Source organism: Typopeltis vanoorti, chromosome 17 (genome assembly GCF_054136105.1).
Source record: "Typopeltis vanoorti isolate ZY-2024b chromosome 17, IOZ_Tvanoo_1.0, whole genome shotgun sequence".
NCBI classification, from domain to species: domain Eukaryota; kingdom Metazoa; phylum Arthropoda; class Arachnida; order Uropygi; family Thelyphonidae; genus Typopeltis; species Typopeltis vanoorti.
Window position 1 is genome coordinate 102115040 of NC_143565.1, and position 26934 is coordinate 102141973.

The 26934-nt window shown below is 35.2% G+C and overlaps 1 protein-coding gene across 4 annotated transcripts in view; it reads left to right on the forward strand.

Annotated features, from left to right (window-relative positions):
* Positions 1 to 26934, forward strand: part of LOC150097705 (zinc finger FYVE domain-containing protein 1-like) — a 184496-nt gene that overhangs the window by 37772 nt on the left and 119790 nt on the right. For all 4 annotated transcript variants that reach the window (XM_090407405.1, XM_090407407.1, XM_090407408.1 and 1 more), the window contains exons 3-4: positions 8960 to 9241; positions 18028 to 18250. In XM_090407405.1, coding sequence (XP_090263531.1) covers positions 8960 to 9241; positions 18028 to 18250 — 505 coding nt within the window. The remainder of the gene's footprint in view (positions 1 to 8959; positions 9242 to 18027; positions 18251 to 26934) is intronic.

A 26934-nucleotide genomic window follows, 5' to 3' on the forward strand; every position in this document is an offset into this window, starting at 1 on the left:
ACACCTAAGTCATTACCGCATTCTGCAAAAGGTTTTCCAAACAGCTCTCATACAGCTAGAAGACACTTGCTCCCACGAGTCATGAATGTTTTCAATTGTGTGTTTAATGTTAAAAGTTTTCTAAAATTCTTGGAGCCTAATCGTGTTTTCTCCTGTTATTGTTTCTTCTGCCTTTGAGAATGTCTTTTTAAGAAAATAGGCTTTGAAAGTTGCAATGACATCCATGTCCATGGGTTGTAGCAATGATGTCGTATTTGGTGGAATTTTGGTACAAATTCTTGCTGCGTATATAAAGGGATCACAATTAATTTCGCCGCATTAAGCAAGGGATACCTGTATATTATATACCAGTAGAAAAAAGAATGATTATAGAAGGATGATATCAATCAATGAAAATGGCAGAAGGCTAAGCACTGCAGAGGATCTAGTTGAAGTATTAATAGGCCTGCAGGTAGGATTAAATGACCTATCAGAGCATTCAATAGGTTTCAAAGAAGCTTAACATGTAAGGGGAAATGGGAACCTGTTTAATTTTTCACAGGGAACTGATAATCTCATTAACTTAGTGCTAGAAAAACTTGCTTCTGTCTTGTTTCTTAAGAACTTGTACTTTTTTTTACTTTGCTTTTACTAATAATCCATGGAGAAGACAATTTCTCTTATTGGGATAACTTCTTGGTATAGACATATCACATATATTGCTTCATCAGTATTCAAGAAACTAAAAGTTTCTGTTTTTAATTCAGGCATTTCCTTCAGACCTATTAAATACTGTGTAGATCACAAATCTGTCAACATCATAAATGCCATTCTCACATCTGGGATGGTGACTAACCTGTAAGCACTTATTAAAATTCTTGACTGTAGAAATTATTCGTTGATTAATGAAACATCTCTCACTAAATGATTCCACTATTTCTCAGATTTGTGGTTTTTCTACATGTTTTTTATAGATATTTCCATAAAGAAAAAAAATGAAACTTAGCTCTTCTCTGAGATCTGAACAGGGAAATAGGAAATGAATAGCAGGCAGAGAATGTTTCGGGAAAATTTGGAGAAAATAGTAATGATGATAAGTGATGGATTTTTGTTCAGGACAAGATTAGCCATTAGTAACATATTCCAGCATAAAGATGTTGCTAAATTCATATGAAGAGAACACAAAGAAATGAGGACTTATTGAATTGACTGTTGTTATCATTACGGTAACTTCATACTCATCCATGATTTGGAATCAGAAGTGATCACCATTTAATTTTGAGCCCGGATAAAAATTAATATCATACTGAAAAGAAAAATGTGTATAAAAGTTCTAAAAAAGTACATAACAGGAATTTGATGATGGTGATTATTGTCAAGGTTGCTGTTCACCAGAATTGGCATCAGTAATTCTTTTATTCTTCTTTACATGTGCCAAATTTCTGTGCATTGCTTAATTATTCTTTCTTTTTATTCTTTATTACTCTTTCCTTCTACAGTCCCCTCCATTATTTCTGTAATCAGTCCCCCATGCCTCAAATGATGTCCAGTTAAGCTTTTTCTTCTCTTATTGATGTGTTTCATTAATGACCGCTCTTCATGAACTATATTCAGAACTTTTTCATTACTTTTCTTTTCTGTCCAACTAATTTTCATCATCTTTCTCCAGCACCAAATTTCAAATGCCTCCAACTTTTTCATGTCTTGTTTTGTTAGAGTCCAGGCCTCACAACCATATAATGCAATGCTCCATATGTATGTTTTCACTAGCCGTTTTTTGAGCTGGATGCTAAGTCCTTTATTGGTAAAAATGTTTCTTCTGTTATAGAATGCTTTTTTGGCTAGGATTATTCATGCTTTAATATCTGATTGGTTTCTTCCATCTTCTGCGATAAGACTTCCAAGATATTTAAAAGAGGATACCTGTTGTAGTAGGTTATTATTTATTTCCAGGTTTATTTTCATTGGATTTGCTGTACTTGTAATTAATAATTTTGTTTTCTTATAATTAATTTTTAGGCTGTGCTGTGTGAAGATTTCTTCCATCTCTGTTAGGGTGGCTTTCAGTTTGTTTTCGTTATCAGCTAAAACTGCTATATTATCCACAAACTGTAGCCAGTTAATATCAATTCCATTTATCTTAGTTCCGGTTTCTATTAGTTCTTTCAGTTTATTTATTGCATCTTCAATGTACAGATTAAACAATATGGGTGAAAGAGAGCACCCCTGTCTTACACCTCTACGTATTTTTGCTATTGCGGTTTTTGTTGTATTGCTGGCTGCTTCTATTAGGTCTTCTTGATGCTTGTAAAGATTAAATACGAGCCTTCTATCTCTCCAATCTACCTTTATTGTTTTTAGGAGGTGAAACATTTGATTCCAGTCAATACTATCGAAGGCTTTCTCCAAGTCAAGAAAGACTATCAGATTATTTTGATTCTTCTCCAATCTTCTTGCAATAACTGTTCTTAGAGCTAGGATTGCTTCTCTTGTCCCCTGCTGTTTCCTGAATCCAAACTGGTCATTGCCAACATATTCTTCAACCTTCTTTGTTAGTCTTTTTTGTATAATTTTGAGTAGTATTTTTGAATCATGTGATATTAAGCTTATTGTTCGATGATTTTCACGCTTGTTTGCATTATTTACTTTTGGAATGGGTATGATAGAGCATTGTGTAAAATCTTTGGGGATGATCCCTGTTTCATAAAAATCCTTTATGATCTTGAAAAGGTATGACTTAGTTATGTTTCCTGAGTATTTTATTAATTCTAAGGGGATGTTATCAGTGCCTGGTGCCTTGTTGGCTGACAATTCATTCAGTGCCCATTCAAATTCATCTTTTAATATAGTTGGACCAATTTCTTCCATATCAAGTCTTGTTTCATCTTCTATAGCCTTGGCATCTAGATCTTTTCCACTATATAGATCTTCTAAGTACTCCTTCCATCTTTCCGAAATTTCTTCCTTATCTATAAGTATGTTCCCCTGTTTATTTTTGATAATTGTACTTCGTGTCTTGTTTTGCTGGCTTATTCCTTTTATAATGTTATAAGCTTTATCGATTCTTCCGGTCTTTGTTAGATTTTCTATTTCTTTACATTTCTCTGTAAACCATTGTTCTTTTGCTTCTTTACACTTTCTATTTATCATAATTTTTATATGTTTATATTTGTCTTTGCTTTCTTCCTTTAGGGAGGTTTTATATTTTCTTCATTGGAAGAAAATACAAATCATTGTATTTTCTTCCAATGAAATACAAATCATTGTAGGAAGGAAAAACAGTCATTGGAAGCCGTGATGATTGTATCCTTCAAATGAGTCCATTTTTCCTCTATGTTTTTCTTTTCCCTCTCTCCAGTTTTAATGCTTTCATCAGTTTGCTGTTTATAGTTTCTATGGTTTTCCTCTGTTTTCCGGTTACTTATGTTCATTTGGGCCTTTTCCTTGGTTGTAACAACTTTTTAAATTTCAGATTACATTTCAATAAAACCAAATTGTGATCACTATCAACATCAGCTCCCGGGTAACATTTGCATGATTTTACTTGATTTTTAAATCTCTTTCTTGTCATAATATAATTTATTTGGTACCTTCCTATATCCCCTGACATTTTCCAAGTATACCTTCTTCTTTTTGGTACCTCATAGTAGGTATTATTAATGATCAGATTGAATTGGTGGCAGAACTCCAAAAGTCTATCTCCTCTTTCATTTCGGCATCCAAGTCCATACCTTCCCACCTCTCTACCATCTTTGCCTTCACCAATGACTGCATTCCAATCCCCCATGACAATAAGATTATCTTCCTTCTTGGTCAGTTTGATTAGATTCTCAATATCTACATATACTTTCTCAACTTCATCATCACTGTGGTCACTAGTAGGCATGTAAGCTTGTATTATTATAATATTTGTTGGTTTTGCTTCTAGTTTTATCATTATCAATCTGCTACTACATTTTACTGAGTTGATTACTCTTCTTCCCTATTCCTTATTGAGAACCACCGCAACTCCATTTTTTGCTGTCTCATCACCTGAATAAATGATTCTGTAATCACCACTCCAAAAGTCTCCAGTTCCAGTCCATCTCATTTCACTAATTCCCAATATGACTATTTTTAATCTATCCATTTCTCTCTCCAAATTTTCCAATTTTCCAATTTGTAGGAGGGTTCTCACATTCCACATTCCAATGAATGTACAAGGATTTCACTGGTTTACGACCTGGAAAGCCTTGCTTCCTCCCCTGCCGTGCACAAGTATTGAGCCATTGTGCGCTTTACTATGTTTTAGAATGTCCATCCATACTGCTATCATACTAGAGAAAAATAGAACAAGGTGGTATCCCCTTGCCTTCCTTGTCCAGCAGTAGCCTTCTAGAGAGGTTCAATGTGCTAGCCGTTTCTCATTCCTCATGATTATCCGCCTACCACAGTATCCTTTACACCGTTGTCACTTATGGTGATCTGCCGCTGATCAGGATGAAAGTTGTTGGTGCCCCAACTTCCAGCGGGCTGTAACTTATTTAATGGCGGTTACATCTCGCCATGTCGCATCCCTGTCAGTGGAAATGTGTGGCTTTTTATAGAGATAAACATGCCACTGTCTATCTCACCACTTCCTGTTGGTAGATGCCGTCCCATTGTCCACGACTGCTTATTCACAGGTTTCCCTGTTTATTCACAGCTAACCTCTTTTTTCCAGAGGGGTAGCATGGGACCCATGCCTCAAGCTGTAAACAGAATAAAAAGAGGAAATAATTAGTCTGCACTAATATGTTTACTTTAATACAAGTACTTGCATGCAATATCTAGATGCATCATAAATTGAAATTGGCAGATATACAGAAATAAGACACGTAGCACTAAACGTCTTCTTATTAAGGCCCAGGAAATGAAATTTTTAGGAACAGTAAAGGATAAACAGCAAATAAGCCCTTAAAAAAGTGGATTTTGCCAGTGAAGAAAGTGAAAAATCATTTATATTATGATAGCAGTATGTGTCTTCACAACTTCTCTAAATTTTTTTTCTGTATTCAAATCATGCCCTGTGTAAAACTTTGATGCTCCTCCACAAAATATTATCTATTTGCTTCATGCTCTGCAAGCCAAACCTTGCAGATTTATGGAAATGAATAGTCTTGATGTCTGAAAATTTTTATTTCACCAACTGTCAAATTTGTCTATAATATGTAAGATTGGAGCAAGTACTTGGAAGATGCCTGAATGATACATGGGTAATATTCATTGAGTGAAGAAAAGAAAGTGGAGAGTTTGCTCTTTGGGAAAGTTTGTAACTGAATTTTCAGAGTATTTTGAAAATTTCTTCAGATGCTATTTTAATATATGGGTGATGGAGACTCTTTGCTCATAAGATGGGATTGGAGTTAGAGGTACAAACCATTCAGTAATTTTTTTTTTTTTTTTTTTTTATATTAAGGAAGCAGTAATAACCTTTCTGATACATTGCATTTTTGATTGTAACCTTCCCAATGTTGTAATATTTTGAGAGGAGAGATATCAATCTTGAGATGAATGGTGTGATGAGTTGCAGTAGATATAGCAACAATTTTCAGTATCTTTTACACTTCAGGTTTAATGGAGCTGTTTGGTTTCACATTTAATTCAGAAAAGGCAGACTGCCCTCTGATTCTGAAATTAATTCTTTAGTGGAGATTTACTTCATTGCAGGAAGAGATCTAGTTCACTGTATGAATGAGACATCAGTATATATAAGCCATACTGATGGTGATGGAAAAAGTTGAAGATGCATCCTTCTAAATTTATGCTTCAAATAGTAATTTTCTCGGAAAAAGGACTACTACTCGCTTAATTCTCAGTTTTTGATAGGATTTAAGTGGTTAGTCCTATTCCAATAGTTAATATCTGTTTGTATTCTGAGACTAGTTTAACTGATTTGTATGTTGATAAACTAATTACTTTATTTATCCTTTCTTAAACGCTATAAATAATTTCTTTTGTCACATTTCCATTTTTACAGCTTTCCCATATCCCTTTACTAAATGACATGTGGCAAAGTGATTTAACCATGTAGCCATTATAGTGTAAGGTATAATTTACTGTATGTGCTGTTATTATTTCCACATGTATAATATATCTAGTCAGTAAATTAAGGCTGATTATATTCATTATAAGTTACTCAAAGCTACGTATTTTTAATTCTTGCTAGTGAATTTTTATAGTACAGTAGGCCCTCCATATTTGCGGTTTCACTTATTCGTGGTTCAAAAAAAGCGCTCGAAACGGTTGAGCGACGTGCCGGTTGAATGCATATGCACAGACTGAAAACTTTAGTCGGATTATCAAAGAAAGCAGTCAATTGTCTGTCATTGCAATTAAAAACTGCATTTCAATTCAAGCAAATGAATTGTGAAAAATTTTAAAATGGCATCAAAACCGAAGAGAAGACGTGAAATGCTCAGTATTAGTGAAAAATCAAAGATTATCAATATGACTGAAGTAGAAAAAAAGTCAATTGCAACCATCGCCAAGATCTATAATAAAAATGAATCTTCGATATGTGAAGTGTTGAAGAACAAAGAAAAAAATGCCAGTCTTTCCTAGCGCTCAAATCTGCAAACGTTATGGGTACAGTGCATGATAAGGTGTTACTCAAGGTAAAGAAAGCTTTGAATTTGTGGGTGGAAGACATGACAAGAAAAAGGATTCCTATTGACGGTAACACGTTACGACAAAAAAGCATTGATCCTATATGAAGACATGCAGCTGCAAGACAAAACAGAAGAGGAAGAAAAGTCATTTACAGCAAGCAAGGGTTGGTTGCATAGATTCAAAACTAGGTTTAATCTAAAAAACATAAAACTTACGGGAGAATCTGCATCGGCTGATGAGAAAGCCGCTGCATTGTTCCCAGCAGAATTTAAAAAAAATTATTGCAGAGAAAGGTTATCATCCTAAGCAAGTTTTTAATTGTGAGGAATTAAAATGTTGGGGCATTTTCTTCCTCGTTTAGAAGAAATGCCCCAACAGACCTACATTCCATAAAACCGTGAAGCAAGCACCAGGCTTTAAAGCATTTAAGGACAGATTGACGCTGGTACTTTGTGGCAATACAGCTGGTCATATAATTAAACCTGGCCTTGTTTACCAAGCACAGAATTCATGTGCCCTTAAAAACAAAAGTGGTCTGCCTGTTTTTGGCAATCAAATCCGAAAGTGTGGGTCATGGCCGTGTTATTTACGGAATGGTTCCATCGATGTGTTTATTCCGGAGGTGAAAAAACTTGGAGAGGGAAGGATTACCATTTAAAGTTTTATTGATAATAGACAGTGCTCCAGGGCACCCTGAGTCACTAGTCACTGAAGATGAAAATGTTCAAGTAGTTTTCTTCCCACCTAATATGACCTCATTGTTTTCAGCCACTCGATCAAGGTGTCATTAGATGCTTTAAAGCCTCGTATGCTCGGTAGGTTTTCGATATGATTCGTGCAATGGTTGAGGATTCTGCTGATGAAGTCATGGAGTGCTGGAAATCATTCACAATTGCAGATGCAATTGTATTCATCAAAGGAACAATGGACGAATTGAAACCAAAAATGGTAACTGCGTGCTGGAAGAATTTGTGGAGTGACTCTGTTTATAATTCCCAAGAAGGCTCTGATATTAACTCACAGATAACAATGATAATTAACACAGCACAGAAAATAGGTGGAGAGGGATTTGACAACGTGACAGAAGAAGAATTGAATGATTACATAGATGGACATCGTGAGGTACTCACTACTGAGGAGTTGAAAGATCTTGCTGAATCTTCTACAGAAGAAGATGACAATGAGGATGAAAGTGAACAAGAACCACCAGTGTGTACACTTGAAAAATTGGCCACGATATTTCGAATGGCTCAAACATTAAAGGAACAGATAATGAATTATGATTGAATGATGGAATGCAGCATAAAAATTACTTTCACAATAACAGAAGCTTTGGAACCGTTGCAGAACCTGTTTACTGAATTGAAGAGACAAAAACGGCATTCCAATAACTTCTACTATCGATGATCCTCAGCCGTCCACATCATTTGCTCAGTAGGCAAGCAAGCAGCTGACTGCCAAAGATTCGGAAGATGAATAAATATGTAGCTGAACACAATGAGGTGTTCTGATCTCAGTTGATTCCTCCTAATAAGAGTAAATATGTTAAGATTTTATTAACAATTGCATTTTCATTAGCATGTTTTCTCATTTTGTTATACATAATTATGTGGGTTAAATTTAATTTGTCTAAAGACGAAGTTTTATTGAATGAGGCAAATTTTTGGTTTGCCACTTCAACCGTACCACTTGGGGGTGCTTTCTACCGCATTTGGATACACATTCCATTGCTCCTCATAGATTCTAAAGAGTAAAAATTTTTTCATGATAATTTTAAATAAATATGTAATATTATTATCGAGGAGCAATGGAATGTGTGTCCAAATGCGGTAGATAGCATCCCTGGATAGTACGAGTGAAGTGGTAGTCTAGAAATTACCTCATTTAATAAAAAAAAACTTTTTATTATTATTTATTTAGCCATACAATTCAGTGTATACATTATATATCAACTACATAACATATTCGCTAAAGAACAATACAGTTCTAGCGTGTGAGACTAAGTCAATTTACTAATAATTTCCTGCTTCAATTTTGCTATATATGTGCAAAAATCTGGGTCTCACTAGTGGTTCGCTACTATCTGCGGTTTCAGGTATCCACGGAAGACGATGGAACCAAACCCCGCGGATATGGGGGCCTTACTGTATTTACTATTGTTGTTAATCTTCCAAGTATATTTATTGTATGCGCAATTGTGATAGAAATGCAATGTAGGTTTTATATGCATCTCTAGGAATAACTCTTTATTATATATATATATATATTTTTTTTTTTTTTTTTATTTATTTATTTATTTTTTTTTTATTATTTTTTTTTTTCTTATTTGTATTTTGTTATGAATTTTTAGGTAAAAAGTGAAAGTGAATTTATTGAAAAGTTAGGATGTGATAGTGAAAGTCTTGTGAAAGTTATTTGTATCTTTGGAAATACCGGTGATGGGAAGTCATATACATTAAATCATACATTTTATGGTGGACATGAAACTTTTAAAACATCATCTACTCAAAAGTCTTGTACTATTGGAGTGTGGGCAGCTTATGATCCAAACCACAGTGTAGTTATTATAGATACAGAGGGATTATTGGGTGCTACATGTAATCAGAACCAAAGAACCAGACTTTTATTAAAAGTAAGTAAATGCTTAAAAAATTACAATTAAGACACTGTGTATACCTGTTGCATGTATATGTTTTTCGATTTTTTTTTTTTTTTTCAGATCTTGAGTTTCTATATATATATTTTTTTTTAATTGGATTAGTCACATAATTATATCTGAAATTTACAACATAATGAAATGTTCCATAGATAGATATCTAAAATTCCTGCAGAACTAACAAATTTACTGAACCTGTTTCTCATCCATTTCATCTATCTCTATTCTCTTTCATAGTGAAAAATTTATGGAGACACAACACACATGTTAGAATAATGATGTTACTTAACATTAAGCAAGTAACAATCAACGTTTTGACCTCTGTATTGAGGTCATCATTAGGAAAACATACATATGCACAATATACTTCAACACAAAAACTAGGAGTCATGAGCACCCTCAAACACAGAGCCCTAGCAATTTGCTTCAATGAACAAGCACTGAACCAAGAATTTGAAATCATTAACCAAACATTTGTAAAATAAAATGGCTACAATAAAAAAAAAAAAAAAAAGTTCACAAGATCAATCCTCCATAAAAATGCCATTAAAAGCAAAAAAGATTACAAGAATGAATAGGGTACACCTTACATAGGGGACACAGGATGCACCATACCAATCAGAAAAGATGAACACAAACGCCACATTAAATACCTCCACTATGGTAAAACAGGACCACGTCCAAACATGCCACAGAATTGATGGGAAAGGCATTAAGTCCCTACACCACACCAAAACCTGGTTTGAAAGAAAATTCAAAGAAGCTTGTGAAATGCTGAAACATCATCCAAATCTGAACAAAAATGATATTAATTATTCCAAGAATGTGGAAGATCCATCTGCAATCCATATAGCAACCAGAACAACCCCAGACAAGAAAATCTCAATATGAAAGGACTGTAGAAATTGTTTAATGTAGTTCTCTGTTTTGTTTTTTCTCACCAGAGGTCAGGCTAGGATAAATTATTAACTAATGTTTAGATTCATTTTACTTTCGTATAGTGCAGTGCCATGTAGCTTGTATATTGTACATATATGTTTTCCTGATGATGACCTCAGTACAGAGATTGACACATCGATTGTTACTTGCTTAATGCTGAGTAAAGTAATTATTCTAACACGTGTGTTGGGTCTCCATAAATTCTTCGCTATATGAATGTTGACCACCGTGTAACCTTAAAAGAAAAAAGAATCTCTGTTCTCCGGAAGAGCCTTCTTCACAAAAGTTTTTCCCAAAGACTTCATTCTCCAGCTATCAAAAAGAATATTAATAGATTTCGTCTCTTTAGGCAGACTAAATGTTAGGTAATCTGGAAACCTGTTCTGGAGACAAGACTTGGTACTTTCCAAGCCACTTCAGCCCTCCAGCAAGGTTAGTGGTAGTCTTACGACAGACAATGACACAATGCATTCATAATTTCATAGCTTATGTATTATTTTCTCAATTACAGGTTTAAATTTCTCAATTGATATGTATATTTTAATTATTCACAGAATCCACAGCTTGTTAGTCAGAGGTGGTTAATTATGCTGGTATTGTGTATTTACTCACTTCATATCAGGAATGTAGTAGACAGGATGGGATGGATCTTAAAGCATAACAATGTAGGTGGTGGCTTCAATCCTATACAGGGGATGTCAGCCTCTGTATAGGATTCTGTTCAGAGTCCCCAATCAGATCATTGAACTGCTGCAGCTTCCATTTGGAAAACTGGTGTGTATATATATATATATAAAATTATTTTGCTTGTGGCAAAATAATAGGCAGTTGGACAAATGAAACATGTTATTGATATAACCAAAGAAAGAAAGTAAGAGGTAACAGAGGTTTGTCAGAGATGTCCGTTGGTTGGAAAGACCCAAGTGTGAATCTTGTTTAGGACCTTTCTGCCGAGGTGAATTAGTTCATCTCATAAGCAGGTGACATGGCTTTTCTTCCTGGAAAATTGAATTTTTCATTATGCAAGACAGGCAAACTGACTGGAGTTACATGCTTTGACAGATATATATCAGACTATGTAGATATGATTATCTGTCCTATCATATCAGTGATTATTAGATTTCTGTGAGGCCAAGTTACTTTGCTATGGACAGGCTACTGGGGCTAACATCTAAGGTAAAAGTGAAAATTCTTTTCTTAAATCCTCTTCTCACACACACACACACACACACACACACACACACACACACACACACACACTTAAGAGATTGCTAACTTATAGTACATTAGTTATGTATGCAATTATATTTAAACAAACAGCAAAAAAAAAAAACATTTTAAGGTACATTATATCTCAGTTTTGATAATCTGTCAATGAAATAGTTCTCAACCCTTGTTTGTTAATATAATTAAATTTTCATTTCATAATATCAATAAATTATAAAATGAGAAGTCTTTACTTTTCTTAAAATGGCAAACATCCACAAAAGATTAAAACATAAATAAATATCTGATATAGCAAACAGGCAGATTAAATTTGAATTTAAAAAAAAAAAAAAAAAAAAGGAAATTGCTTTGAAAATCCAATTACTAATTAAACCATAAATGATAAACATAAATTTTATCACATTCTTCCTATTAGCATGTTAGGCTGAGTAGCCTATCACTGCAAAGTAACTAGCTTCCATTCTATAATTAATACGTTGCCATGGTATTTAATTTAATCCGCTTTGCACTGTGTGTGTGCAAGTGCACGTTTGTTCTCAAGTTGTTTTTGTAGGACAACTCTCCCCCCCCCCCCCCCCAGTTATACCAGATATTATGATATTAAATACTTCGGGGCGTACAGGATATTATAATAACACTGCATGAAAAAAGGTACATTATTACTTTACATCCTATCAATGATATTTTCCTCCACATTTATCTCTCAAGATTCCAATATTATCAGACCTTATGTTTCTGTCTTCTAAGGCACTTTTTACTATATCATCCCATCTGGGTCTTTTTCCTACCATCCTGGCAAAGAACACTTAATTTGTTAACCCTTCATTCTGTTTAAGTGACCATATAACCAAAGATTAGCTTTGTTAACACATCCTGAATGCTAACACAGTGTCAGTTCTTTCCTAATATCCTCATTTTTAATATGATACTACCATTGATGCTATTTGTTCACTTCCCTAATCTTTCTCAGAACTCTTATGTGGTCTCCAGTCTTTGATCAAGTCTTTTATTTCTACCTGAGCTCTTTCAAATCTATAAGTTAAAATTATTTTGAACATCATCTTTTATATAGTCAGTGTTTTGAACTAATTTCTCTCTTATTCCACCTAAATTTATTCAATTAACAATATTAACTTTGCATAACTGAATGAGTGACGTCTTTACTGAAAAATCATCTAAAGGATATGATGTAATCCACTGAGCTTGTTTACTTTTGAGGTAAGCAATACACTGTATATTTTACCTTCTGAGCTAAGCTAGGTAAAATATCTGTAAATGTTTTAGTTAATTAAATATCTCACTGTGGTCATGTGTTTCTCAAGTTTTGACAATAGGCATGTCAGACATTTACTCACATGGGCTGCCATATCTGTGAGTGAAATCTTTCCTTCTATCTTAACCCAGAATATGGCATTATTGATAACTCTAATGAGCAGAATATTATGTTTTTTAAGAGATACAAAAAAAAAGAAAACTTAATTTCTATACCATCCACAATGGTTAGCTAATGAAAGTCATTTATAAGTTATATCCAAAACACCACTACATTCAAAAAGACATTAAATGCAAAGCAAGTGTTTAAGACACTGCTATAACAAACAACTAAAAAGTCTCAATTAATGTTTCACAACTGCTGTTTTACCAGAAATTGACTTGTGTAGGCTGTTCACAGTAACAAATTATTCCTCTATATGAGTTTACTTTAGTGAAATTCAGCTGTATTTTTGCTGGTTTCAATTTTAATGTAAATTTGTCCTTTTTGATTGTGTGAATTAAGGAAGAGAAAAATAAATAAACAAATACGTTGATTCTGTTACTATATTTACATGTGATTATTGTATTATCAAAATGTTTAAAGTTTTTTTACTTAGTTATACTATATATTAAAGATGCCAAGAAATTATATTCCTGGTTTAATCCTTTATCCAAGTGCAAGCAAACAAAGTTTGTACGTGAAGTAACTTCACGACTGGGATACTTGTATATAGAGGCTAGCGATTTTGCATCACTTGTCTTAGTATCCCATAATGCACAACACATATTCTTACAGACATGTATAATGCTATGCATTATGGGAAAGGTCACTACTCAGACCAGCTTTGACCTTTATTGAGGTCTCATCAGAGCCTGACTTAGAGGTGATACCAAGGTTGAAATAATGCAGAATGAGACCTCAATAGAGGTGCCATTGTGGGTAAGGGACTTGGAATAAAGAAGAAACCTGATGTTGTTTCTCGAACAGCTGGCTATTGTAATCCTTGGGAAAAAATAGTATGCGAAGGTTGTTTCAAGGAATAGAGGTAGATGGATGAGAATTTGTCATAAAAGTAGAGAAATGACAGTGGTCAGTTTCTGTGTAGCAGCAATCATGAAATTTCCTGTAGAAGAAACATAAAACAGAGCCTGAGCATCTACGAGAAAGCGATTATATATAAATAATATTAACACACACACGCACACAGTTCACTTACCATAGCAACCACTGTTATAATGCACTCATTCATTGTAGCAAACTACTGCAAACTCCTAACTGAATCTGTATTCACAATGCTACCTAAAGAAAATTCACTATAGAAATCTGTCCCCCATAACAGATTTATTCCTATAATCCTATTATCTCTAGAGTCAACTGTATAGAATATAAAACAGAGATTAGTCCAAATTTTCCTGCATTTGGGGTCTCTAAAAATTGCTTGATGTTCTCTGAAAGAGTATACTACTTAATAGATAACCTCACTCTCACAGACTCCCTTTAACCACTTTATCATACACTCTGTTTCTTATTATATCTTTTCTATAGATATTTTATATGGGTATTTTGCTGCTCCATTGGGCTGGCCACCACCACCACCATTCCTCCCAGAGATATAAAAACACAAACAGCTGCCTGTTAACATGTGCTGTTTAGCCTTGTTTTCGCTTGTAAATTGTTATAAGCTCGTATACTGCCATATAACAAAGATATATATATGTTATATGAGCTTATAATTTTTTATTTGGTTAAGGTCTTAACAGGATTAACCTGTTGAACTTTTCTTTTTTTCTGTATGTTAATCTGCCACCAAGAAAAAGTAATCTTGCAAAGGCAATTTGTAATTATTTTTGTAATCTGTAATTTTATAAGTTACTATAGTTACTATGCGACTCCATGATAGGTCTCTGATTCCATGGAGGTCAGATGCTAATACTAACTGTAGTAACTAACTCATATAATAGTACTATAAGAACTTGAATATACTGGTTATTATAGAAGTTATTTTCATTATTTGAGCTTCTCAATCATACACAGGGGATGCAATCAGAATTTTTCTAGTCTAACTGCTAGGTCACAGCACTGCATTGAGTAAAAATATCTGCTTCTAGTTGTAGAGTGTTATAGAGAAGTAATATTTCATAAGATGTGATTGTATGTTGTGCCTTCTACAATTTTTTCTCTATCACAAAAAAAAAGACAAAAAAACAGCGCCTTGTCCCTATGAGTTCTCAAGTTTTACATGTCCAAATAGTTACGTAGATGCAATATATCAGATAATTTCTGTTGTATCCATGTTATAGTAATAGTATCCAAAGATTATTGCCATTTTAATGTAGATACTTTGTATTCATGCATTTATTGACATATAAAGATGTCAAGGCCAACATAGTAATTAACCAATTTCAAAAGTGATTTTTGATGCTGAGCCTTTTACCATTCATAGAATTCTGCATTATAGATCTGTTCCTAATGAACAAAACCATGAAACCAGTGTTTCTATTCAGATATTTTGCTGGTGTGTGACAAATAATTTTGAACTGTAAAATAATTTTCACATGTAACACTGGTGTAGTTACTGTAGGCTGAGGTGACTGTACAACAAGAAAGATGTGGTCATTCCAGTATAGTTTGCAAAATTGGATCTTAAAACCTTTATTGCAAATAAGCAAACAGTAAGTTACTACTTACTATGATTTCTCACAGATTAATGTATTTGTTTTGAATGTAAACAGCCAACCACTCATTATATAAAACCATTACCACTAACTTAGCTTATACAATTAATTGTGCAAATATCAATTTAGCTAGCATACATTTTAATACTGTTTTAATTATTGTAGTGGAAATTACATTAGAAGAATAAAGCATAACTGTTTTCAGGCTGTGGAAGATCCTAATCAAGTTTTGAAGAGCAGCATTCAGCCAGTTTGCTGGTATTCATCAATAAAATTTATGACACCTTTGCATCAAGAAGCTATGAAGTGAAAATCTCTTTTGATTGATGCAGATATACAGCTTATTAGACATATATAAAAAAAAAAAAAAGGCATGGGGGGACAGACTAGATGCAAACAATTTTCATTGTGTTTATGAGAGACACACAAAGAGTTGCCATTGTTATGCTTTTTCTTTTTATATTGCTCTCTAAAGTAGTAATATAACAATGGGATTAACTTGGCAGCCTGGTAGGATGAGTGGTTAGCGTATCCCCCTTTCAACCAACAGGCTGTGAATTTGAATCCATCTATGGACATGGATGTCTGTGATTATATTTTGGTGAAAGATTAATTTCATTGCCTGGTGTGGGACCACTTCCCCTCTTGTTGGATCTGAAAATTCATTGTTTGGTCTCTAGTGCAGGATTTCCAGACTATGTAAAAATAAATAAAATTAATAAAAAAAATTTGTTTTTATATTTTTTTACCCACCCGTGGTATGAATGTACTATAGGTTTACAAAACCTTTTTCTGGGTGAGAGTCGCATTAAAAAACAGAGGGGGTGGCAAAATTTTGGTTCTAAATTAATCCTCAACTTATCTAAAAGAGATGACCTTACAAAGTTTGATTGCACTGGCCCCTTCAAGATCATCAAATTCCTGATATGTATCCTCATGGGGGGGGGGGGTGCAGCATACTATGATAGCACTACACAAAAAGTTTACATCATTACTGTCTTCCTATCAGCAGTTTTCCTCCAAATTAGCCTATTATCTCCAAGGACTCTAGTATTATTGGATCTTATATTTCAGTCTTCTGAGGTATTTCTAACTGCATCAGTCCACCTAGATCTTGGTCTTCCTCTGGGTCTTTTTCCTGTCATCTTGGTATCAAACTTCTGCTTTGCTAATCTTTCCTGACTTAGTCTGTTCAAGTGACCACACCACCTGAGATTGCCTCTGCTTATACATTCCTGAATGCTAACAATATCAAGTTCCTAATATCTTTATCTTTAATATACTTCCACTGTTGATCAATTGTTGTACTTCTAACTCAGCTCTCAGATCCATAAATTAAAATTGGTTTGAATATCTCGTATACTGCTAGTTTTGTGTTTTGACTAAGTTTCCTCTTATTCCATATAAATTTGTTCGGTTGATTCACCATAATACCAACTTTGTTTATTTTGTTATTTATTTCCATTTTTAATTTGACATCTTCATAAAAGCTGTGTCTAAATAGCGGAAATGTTTTACTTGTTCTATAGATTCTCCATTCCCAAATGCAGCTGAAGTTTTCCAGATTCCAGCCTATTAGGTTTGACATTTTTTTATTGTTGATCTTCATGCCATATTTATTACAGCAGTTATTCAGTTTAGTTAAAGAATCCTGCAGAGTTGTATGGATTATTCATTAGTATAATATCACGCACATAAAGAACTGAGATTGACATCTCCAGTTTTTATATTAGGTTTAACTCCACTTTCCTTCATAATGTTATCCATGTTGATGATAAATAACAATGAGATAGGGTATACTGTAACCTTATTTTACACATAATTTTACATCAAGCCATCTACCTATACTCCTTTCAGTTATAACTGCTGATTTACAACTTAAATATGGACCATGTATGTTTGGTACAGTGTCCCTATTTACATCATATTATTGTAGCATTTTGAAATACACTTTTTTTTCTTGATACCTTGTCATTATGCCTTTTCAATATCTATAAAACTTAAATACAGATCCTTGTTATATTATCATGGTTTCTCAGCTATATGTCTTAAAGTAAAAATCTGATCCTGATAACTCCTCTTTGTCCTCAGCCCAGCTTGTTTTACAAGTTTCTCTTTGACAATTTTTCTTAGTCTCTTCTTAAATATTGGCTTTTGTAAATCTTATCTGGAACACTTAGTATGGAAATTTCTCTGTAATTCTCACATTCATTTTCATTTCAGTTCTTATAAATGGGTACTATGAGTGCTCTACTTGTCATCTGGAATTTGACCTTCTGAATTATGCAGTGCAGCCACTCTAATTGTCATCTACTTCAGTTGCCTTTACATATATCAGGTTTTCGATGGCTTTTTTTTTTTTGCCTCAAAAACCTGATATTCTTTTTTGCCTCAAGTCTTAAAATGTATTCCTGACTACGTACATAAAAGAACAGGACAGGAAAAAAAAAACTACTTTCTTTGTAGAGACGCTTATATAATAGGATGATGCACGATGAGTATAGTTTGCAGTAGTGCTCCCTGCTGATCAAGTATGGTGCTGTTTTCATTCCAAACATAATGTTATAATATAAATTTATCATTGAAATATTAAACTTATGTTAATAAATGTACTGATACAAAATTTTATGTGCATGTTTCAAGTCAAATATTTATCAAATTTGCAGGTATTAGCTGTTTCAGACATTGTAATATACAGAACACGTGCTGAGCGCCTTCACAATGATCTGTTTATTTTTTTGGGAGATGCATCAGAAGCCTATATTAAGCACTTTTCTCAGGAGTTGGGAGCAGCTTTAAAAAAATATAAACTTGATACCCCACTATCATCTTTGGGACCATCAGTCATCATATTTCATGAAACTCGTTATACAGATATACTAGCTGAAGGTAAAAACATATTGTACACATTTGTATTTATTTTTATTGTTCAGTACAGTCTACCTAATTGATTTAGTGTATTTTTACTGTTTTATTCTTGAATTTATATTATTGTATTATTATTATTATTATTATTATTATTACAGTAATCTCCATGGAGTCAGCAGACTCATTGTCAGAGACCCACTCAACCGACATATCTATTATATTGAATTTTAAAATTATTTTTACTCCTTGCATTCACAAAGCACTCTGGCAGTATGTTCCACTCACCAACCACTCTATTCCTCACATTCTTCTTCTGCACCATGTCTTTCCAAAACTTCTACAGATGGCCTCTCATTTTTCTCATTTTATCATTCACTTTTATATGTATATACTAGGGGGCTTGCTCCCTGACGCCTACGGCGCCCAACCCCCCATGTTCCGGACTGGTTGGCTCATTTTATAGTATAGAGTAGATATACATAATTTTTATTTCTTGTATTAATCTGGTAAAATCCTTTAACCATCTCGAGGATCTCTATCATGTCAACTCTTTTCCTCCTATCCACCAAACTGTGCAGTCTATATTCCCTCAACCACTCTACATAACAACACTTCCAAGTCCTGATATCACTTTGGTCATTTGTCTTTGGATCCTCTCTAGTGTTTCCACATCACAACGAAAATTAATTGACTAAATCTGAGCACAGTAATTCATGTGGACTCTGACCAATGCCTTATACAGAGGTGCCACCATCTCCTTATCTTTATGTCAGTGTACTTCTTATCATAGCTTGCCAATAATATTTAAGTTAATTAGTGATGCATTTATGATAGCTATATGACTGTCCTTAGGGAAAGAGAAGAGAATTAGGTTCATTTTCCAGTTGAAATGGCAAAGATTTTCTAGATTTTGTTTTTCTTTCCATACAAGTCTAAGGTCAGTAGTATGCAACTCGTGACCAATAAGCTGCACACAACTGTTTGAGAAAGTTTTGCAGCTCTTCAGAGATTATAAAATGAATTGGAGAATAGTGACCTTCTATTTTTATTTAAAAAAAAAAAAAAATTCAAGGTAAACACTCATATAATCAATTTAGATAGATAAATACTTTATTCTAAGTTTCATATGACTTGGACCTTGAAGACATCAATAAAAAAGACTTGAAGCCTTTGAGATGTGGTTATACAGACAAATGTTAAAAATCCCATGGATAGCAAAAATGTCCAATCAGGAAGTACTGGAACAAATGGGGAAATCATGTGAACTTTTAGATACCATAAAAAGAAGGAAAGCTGCATATCTTGGTCACCTACTTCATAATGAAAAATATAAAAAACTTCAATTGATTATAAAAGGGAAGATAAATGAAAGAAGAGGACAAGGAAGACAAAGAAAATCTTGGCTGGCAGACATAAGACAGTAGACTGGTGTGAACTCTGAGAGACTGCTGAGAGTGGCTGAGGATTACTCAAAGTTTGCCAAGGTGTTTTGCCGACCTCCGATAGGAGATGGCACTCAAAGAAGAAGAACAAGTTTCATATTATAGTACAAAATTTTGAATAATCATATGTGTAACCTGGATGAGCTGTTGCTCGTCCAGGTTACACATATGATTATTCAAAACTCATTCACATGAAACTGTATCTTTATTATATATTATATTATATAACTGTAACTGTATTATATGAATACAAATATGCTAAAAAAAACAATCATTTATACAATTATTTTGAACAGAGCTTCCTCATTTTTGTGAGAAAATAAATATTTTTTCATTAGAGTTTTGTATTTGTTTGGGTTAGTTTCATTTCTTATTGTTAAAGGTAATGTATTTGAATATATTGGTGCTAAATAAGTATAATGTTTGTGCATTGCTTCTTTATTTGCTTTAGCAACTACATATTTTTTTGCCCTTATGTCCTAAGGAAAGCATCTTGTTTGATATTTACATATTTTTGAGAGGGCTTGAAAGTATTGTTAAAAGTAGCAAAAGAAAAGTGTGACAGAGTTAGGATGGTGAGTCTATTGCCGCAGTATGACAGAGAGGAGTTTAGAAGGAAGGCCATAATCGCAAATGACTATGCGCAGGTTATGCAGACGGTGTGGTGTGGAATGAGTTTGATGGGTGAAAGGATTTATATACGATGGATGACCTGCATTTGAATGGATTTGGTGTGCAGAGACTGGAAAAAGTGTTGCTGAATGAAGTGAAAATGGATGTACGGAACCAGGGAAACTAGAACTACCAAAGAGGGGGGGGGGGATATGTGGATATCAGTGAGACAGTTGAGTGTAAGAATGTATATAATATACCCGAGCCAGTACTAAGGACAAGTAATCAGAATGAGATAGTTAGAATAATGCATCAAGATAGGGGTGGGACAAAGGGACCTCTGCATTTCATGTATACTAATGCCAGGAGTATTAGGAACAAGAAGGAAGAATTTTTGGCATTGGTTGGCTCTTCTTGGCCACAGGTTATTGGCATTAGTGAAACATGGCTGACGGAAGATGATATAGTTAGAAGGATAGAATGTGTAGGTTATAGTGTGTTTAGGAGGGACAGAGAGAATAAAATTTGGGGAGGAGTGTTATTGATGATAGCTGATGAACTGCAGCCAAGGAGAATTGAAATTGTATTGCAGGATAGTGAAAAGAGCTCATTTGAGACTATTTGATGTGAGATTGAGACTGGCAGAACAAAATATACAGTTGGGTGCTGCCATAGACCAGGTGATGGAATAGATGGTGGAGATAGTATGCATAAACAAATTGATGAAATGAGTGGAAGGAGGGTAATTATTATGAGGGATTTCAAGTATGGTAACATTGATTGGAAGGAGGAGAGGACACATGTGAGGAAGGAAATGGATTTTATTCAATTATTAAGGGATAACTATCTGAGACAGCATGTAATTGAAAATACTAGGGGTTTGAGAGCGCTTGACCTGGTAATAGCATCTGAGAACTTGACTGTAATGAATATGACCATGTTGCCACCTATTGCTGAGAGTGATCATAAGGTGATCATAATTCCACACCTTTAGCCACCTGGGAGGTGGCTAAAGGTGTGGAATTTTCGATTAAGACATGGTATATGTGGAATTACCGTGCTGGCAAGCATGACAAGCTTAGGAGATTGCTTGATTCAGTGCCATGGCATGTAAAACTGCAAGGGCTGGATGTCGATAGAGCATGGGAAGTGGTCAAGGAGCATTTACAGGAGGTTATGGCTGATTGTGTATCTAGGGTCCAAATAGTAAAACAACTAGGGGTTAAATGGATGAATAACACCATCAAGCTTGAGCCTGCAAAAAAAGAAACAACTGTGGAGGGAATTTAAAGAGAAAGGTGACCTGCAGGCACATGAACGGTATAAAGCGCAGGCCAGAAGGGTAACAAGTGTGGTAAAAAAAGCAAAACCAGATTATGAAAGGAAACTAGCTATCCAAGCTAAAGAGAATCCCAAACAGTTCTTTCAATATGCTGCAAGCAAAAAAAAAAAACTGTACACGGCAGAATGATTTTAAGAAATGCCGATGGTAAGAAGGTCACTGAATCAGTCGATGTAGTGGAATTACTGAGCGAGCACTTTGCAAGAGTATATCATCCAGGTGGTGACATTGAAAGAATGAAGGAACTATTAGTTTATACGGGAATTGTGATGAATAAAGTGGAGGTGAATAGTCTATTACAGAACCTTAATGTGAATACATCTGTGGGATTGAATGGTATACTGGCACGGGTCTTATGTGAAGCAGCTAAAGAATTATCAGTGCCCTTGACCATGTTGTTTAATCTGAGTCTCGGGTCTGGTTTAGTCCCGAAGATGTGGAAACAGGGGAAAATAGTTCCACTGCATAAAGGAGAATCCAAGACTGATCAGCATATCAGGAGTCGTTGTCAAGGTCTTTGAGAAAGTAGTCAAGGGAAAAATACAGGAATGGATTGATGAAAATGATATACTGTATGGGGGACAGCATGGCTTTGTGAAGGGTAGATCGTGCCTCAGTAACTTGCTCAAGTCTTATAACACAGTGACGGCTGAAGTGGATAAGGGTAATGAGTTTACAGTGATACTGCTGGACCTGGCTAAGGCATTTGACAGGATACTACATGAAATTCTAATCTGTAAACTGCAAAATATTGGAATGGATATAGGGTTGGTGAGATGGATAGGTGGGTGGTTGATGGAGAGATATCAGAGAGTAGTTTATTCAGGAGTAGAGTCCAAAAGACAGCCTGTAATTAGTGGTGTGCCGCAGGGTTCTGTTCTTGGACCACTGCTGTTTAATTTGTTCGTTAACGATATAGGGAAGGATCTAAGAGAAACGGTTCATTTGTTCGCTGATGATGCAAAGTTGAGTAGAGCAATAGTGAATGCAGAAGATGTCAAAATCTTGCAGGATGATTTGGATAGATTGGAGTTCTGGGCTAAGGAGAATGGATGACGAAATGTAAGGTTATGCATTTTGGGGTGAAAAGATTAGCAGCAGTGTACCACATTGGTGGAACTGTACTCCAGGAGATTGATGAGGCCAGGGACTTGGGAGTGTTGGTGGATAGGGAGATGAAGTTTAGGGGGGCACATTGCAAAAGTGGATAAATCAGCTCATCAACTCACTTGGTTGTTGAAAAATACTTTGACGAGCAGAGACAAGCATGTTATTGTTTCTCTGTACCGAGCCTTGATAAGATCTCATCTCGACTACTGTGCCCAGATTTGGTCACCTAGGTTTCTTCTTGATGGGGAGGAGGTGGAGAGAATCCAGAGGCGAGTGACCAAGATGATAGCAGGTCTATGGAATGAACCTTATGAGAGCAGGTCGAAGATTTGTGGGTTGCAGAAATTGGTTGATAGGTGGAAAAGGGGAGATATGATTGAGATATTCAAATCGCTAACGGGTTTCTATAGGATTAATTCAGAGGATATTTTTCAGATCAGGACTGGTGGTGGGAGAACTAGGGGACATCTATGGAAGCTGAGCAAGGGTGTTAGAGCTGAGTTCTTTACTTTTAGAGTGGTAAATGAGTGTAATAAACTGCCAGAGTCTGTTGTGGGTGCTATGACAGTGAGTGAGTTCAAGGCAAGGTATGATAGATACTGTGAGAATGTCGAATAGTTGTGTGGACATGATGTTTAGGGCCTCCATCGATGAATCTAAGGGCTCCCTGGAGTCGCACGTAATAATAATAATAATATTTGTTAGTTTTTTATGAATAGCAGAACCTATAAGCATATAAATATGCAAGGGTAGTATGTTTACTATCCTGCATTTATTGTCTTGTGCTTTGTATCCATGCAGAATATAATATTTTTAACATATTTAAATTTAAGAATGTATTTAAGTAGTAAAGTCTGTTTAACATAATCCTTACTTTATTTATGACATCAGCGATGTGCAGTTTCCAACTTAAATTACTATCAATTTTTAATACCAAGTAAGTTATTACATTGACTTTTTCTATTTATGCACAGCTGCAATTTGAATTTGTACTGCAGTTCCAGTCATGCAAAAATAATTGTGCAGTGAGGTTCATTTTACTGCTTGTATTTTGCAAATTAAAATTTACATATTTAGTTTTTGGGACATTCAGACTGAGTTTATTTGACTAGAACCAGTTTGTTACTTTTTAAAGTTTAGCATTCACTTTGGTTTACATTTGTTCAGCTGTGTCTGTAGAGAAAATTAGGATGGTATCATCTGCAAAAGCATTTATTTTACTGTTTAGTTTAAGATTGCAGAAGTCATTGATATAAATACTATATAAAATCGGTCCTAAGACAGATTCTTGTGGTACACAACAGTTGACTGTTTTGGAACTGCTATAACTACGTTTATTTTTAGGATTTGTGATCTATCATTTAAGTGATTTTTGAACCAGTTTAGTGTTTATAAAGTTCAGCAAAGCATGCTCTGTGCTAAACTTTTACCTGAATCTAAAGTGATTCTTTGAAAAGAAGTTGTTTTTGTCTGCTCATCTCCCAGGGAAAAGCATCCACCAAAGGGCTGTGATAAAGGACATGTCAGTAGAAGCTATTAGTCAAGCATCTAATGGAATGAAGTGATCGAGACCATTTCAGCAATCCCACCTCTGTGGAAATTCGTATCAGTGAGAGATATTGAGGTTGAAGTAATCCAGAAATTATATATATTCCATATACAATTAGTGAAAAGATGTAACACCTAATTATTAAAATACAATTAGAGCTAATTGTTGAAAGTTTATTCACTTAGTTATAAATTAAATTAAAGATGTCAAGAAATTATATTCGTGTTTAATCCTTGGCTCCAGAACCAACGATCCCAGAAAGTGGTGTGCATGTTTAGTTTCAGCTAATATCAAATGCAGTTTAATCATCTACATCTCAAATTGCCAGCCTGTCTTCATTTGTTCGGCATCCAAGCAGATAACTAGTGCCTAATCCTCACCATCTCGTATTGCGAGATGGTGAGTATTTCCTTTACATAGAGTTTTCCTTTTGTTAATGTAGATCTGTCTTTATAAGAAATGATTATGTTTCAGTACTGGAAGTAGAAAAAGCCATGAGAAAACTGAAATATGGAAAAGTACCTAGAGTGGATGATATTCAATCTGTCATATTTAAATGTGTAGACTTAAGAGTTTTTTTTATGTTGAACCCCATACACGAGAGGTTGATATATCAACCTATATTACATTAGTACCATGTATGGGTTGGGAAAGAAGATACTTGTTCACATTGGATTTGAATGACTGTATATTGTATTCCTTCCTTAGGGAACACACCTAGGGGAAGACTGTTCCATAGTATAGCAGTTGCAGGGATGGAGGAGGAGGAGAAGAAACTTGTTCTATGGGTTTCAAGGTGCACTGTGTAGGGATGTTGAGCAGCAGCTGCACATGTTCCAATGAGCTTAGTACTAAGTGGGGGAATTATTGATGCTGTTTCAGAACATTTTCTATGGAAATATTTGTAGAAAACACATAGTACAGAGACTGATCGTCTGTGCGAAAGTGGGGGAGTGAGTTGGTAAGTGATGTCATTAATAAGTCTGATTGCTCTCCTCTGTATTGAGTCGAGCATTTTTGAGGGAGCTTTTGATGGCCCACCCCATATGTGGGAGCAATATTCAATGGTTGGGTGGATTTGTGATTTGTATAAGGTTAACAGCTGTTCAGAGAAATCTCAGATTGTCTGGGAATTTGGGTGTTGTCAAAAATAATACGGGAGAAAATGTTTTTTTATGAGAAATAAGACAATACTGGGTTTTATTTGCATTGAAATTGACTAGGAGGTCTGAATTGAGGGCAGTGGTGGTTGCTGTTCTGTAGGTTGAGGTGAGTTGTGTGGAGTAAGGTTTATCAAAAGAAAGGGAGATGTGCAATGTGGCTGTCATCTTCAAAACTGTGTATTGGGTTGGAGGTCAGCTGAAGTAGGTCATTGATATATAGTAGGAAGAGGGTTGGTGAGAGGACAAAACCTTGAGGAACCCCGGCATTAGTTGAATGGTGAGAGGATCCACCACCACATACATAGTGTGCATCCAGACAGAAAGCTGGCAATTCAACTACAGAGGTCTTGAGATAGACCAAACGATGGCAGCTTGCTTAGTAAGCCCTTATGCCAGACCCGGTCAAATGCCTTGGAGATATCAATTCCAACTGCTTGAGATTTGCCAACCTTCTCCATGGCATTTGTCCAGAGATTGGTGACATATGTGAGCAGATCTCCTGTTGATTGGTAGCGATGGAATCCATACTGGTGGTTGTTTATTAGATGGATAGCTTCGAGGTAGTATAGAAGTTGGGAATTGATGAATTTTTCCATTACTTAAGACAGGACTGAGGTGAGCGAGATGGGGGCGGTAGTTGTCGCCCTTCTTGGGAATGGGTTGAATATAGGCCAATTTCAAAGCTGTGGGATAGATACCAGTGGAGTAAGACAGTATGTATAAGCAACAAAGGACAGGAGACAGTTCTGCGCAAACCTTCAGGACAATTGGAGGAATGCCATTAGGACTGGGAGACTTTTTGTGTCTAATTTGGACAATATTTTGCTGATCTTTTTCTGGCAAAAGGATATAGTGGACATTGTATGTTAGACATGCAGAATGGTTGAGGGACATTTGCCATTGTCAATTATGCGTGCATCGGAAGCAAAGTGTGAGGTCAGGAGATTGGCCTTTTCTGTAGGTGATGATGCAATGGAGCCATCTGGGTAGGATATAGGTGGAAATAGTGTTGAGCAGAAGTTACAACCGATTGCTTTGGTGAGGGACCAAAAGGCTCAGCTGCCATTTGGACAGGCTGCTAATTTCCAGCTTTTTGCTCTTTTGAACTCTGTTTTGGAAGCATTGATTGTTTTTTTTTGCATTTATTTCGGGCTTGGGTATAAGCTGTAAAGGAAGATGGGGTTCTTGATTTGAGCCAGTAATGGCATGTTTGGTTTTTCATTTGTACAGCCTTGGTGCATCTTTTGGAAAACCAGGGTTTAGTTAGGGAATGGCAGGTCAGAATACTGTGGGGAATGTATGATTCCATGCCAGTGAGGATTACTTTGGTTATGTGTTTGGGTTGAAGGTCAGAAGCATTAGGCTAACCATGGGAATGAGGCATAGAAGTTGCAGAGGCTGTCCCACTTGGCACTGTTATAATGCCAAACTACTCTTGTATGGAAGTGGCTGTGTAAGCATTTGTTGCATGAGAGAGGAGATGAGCA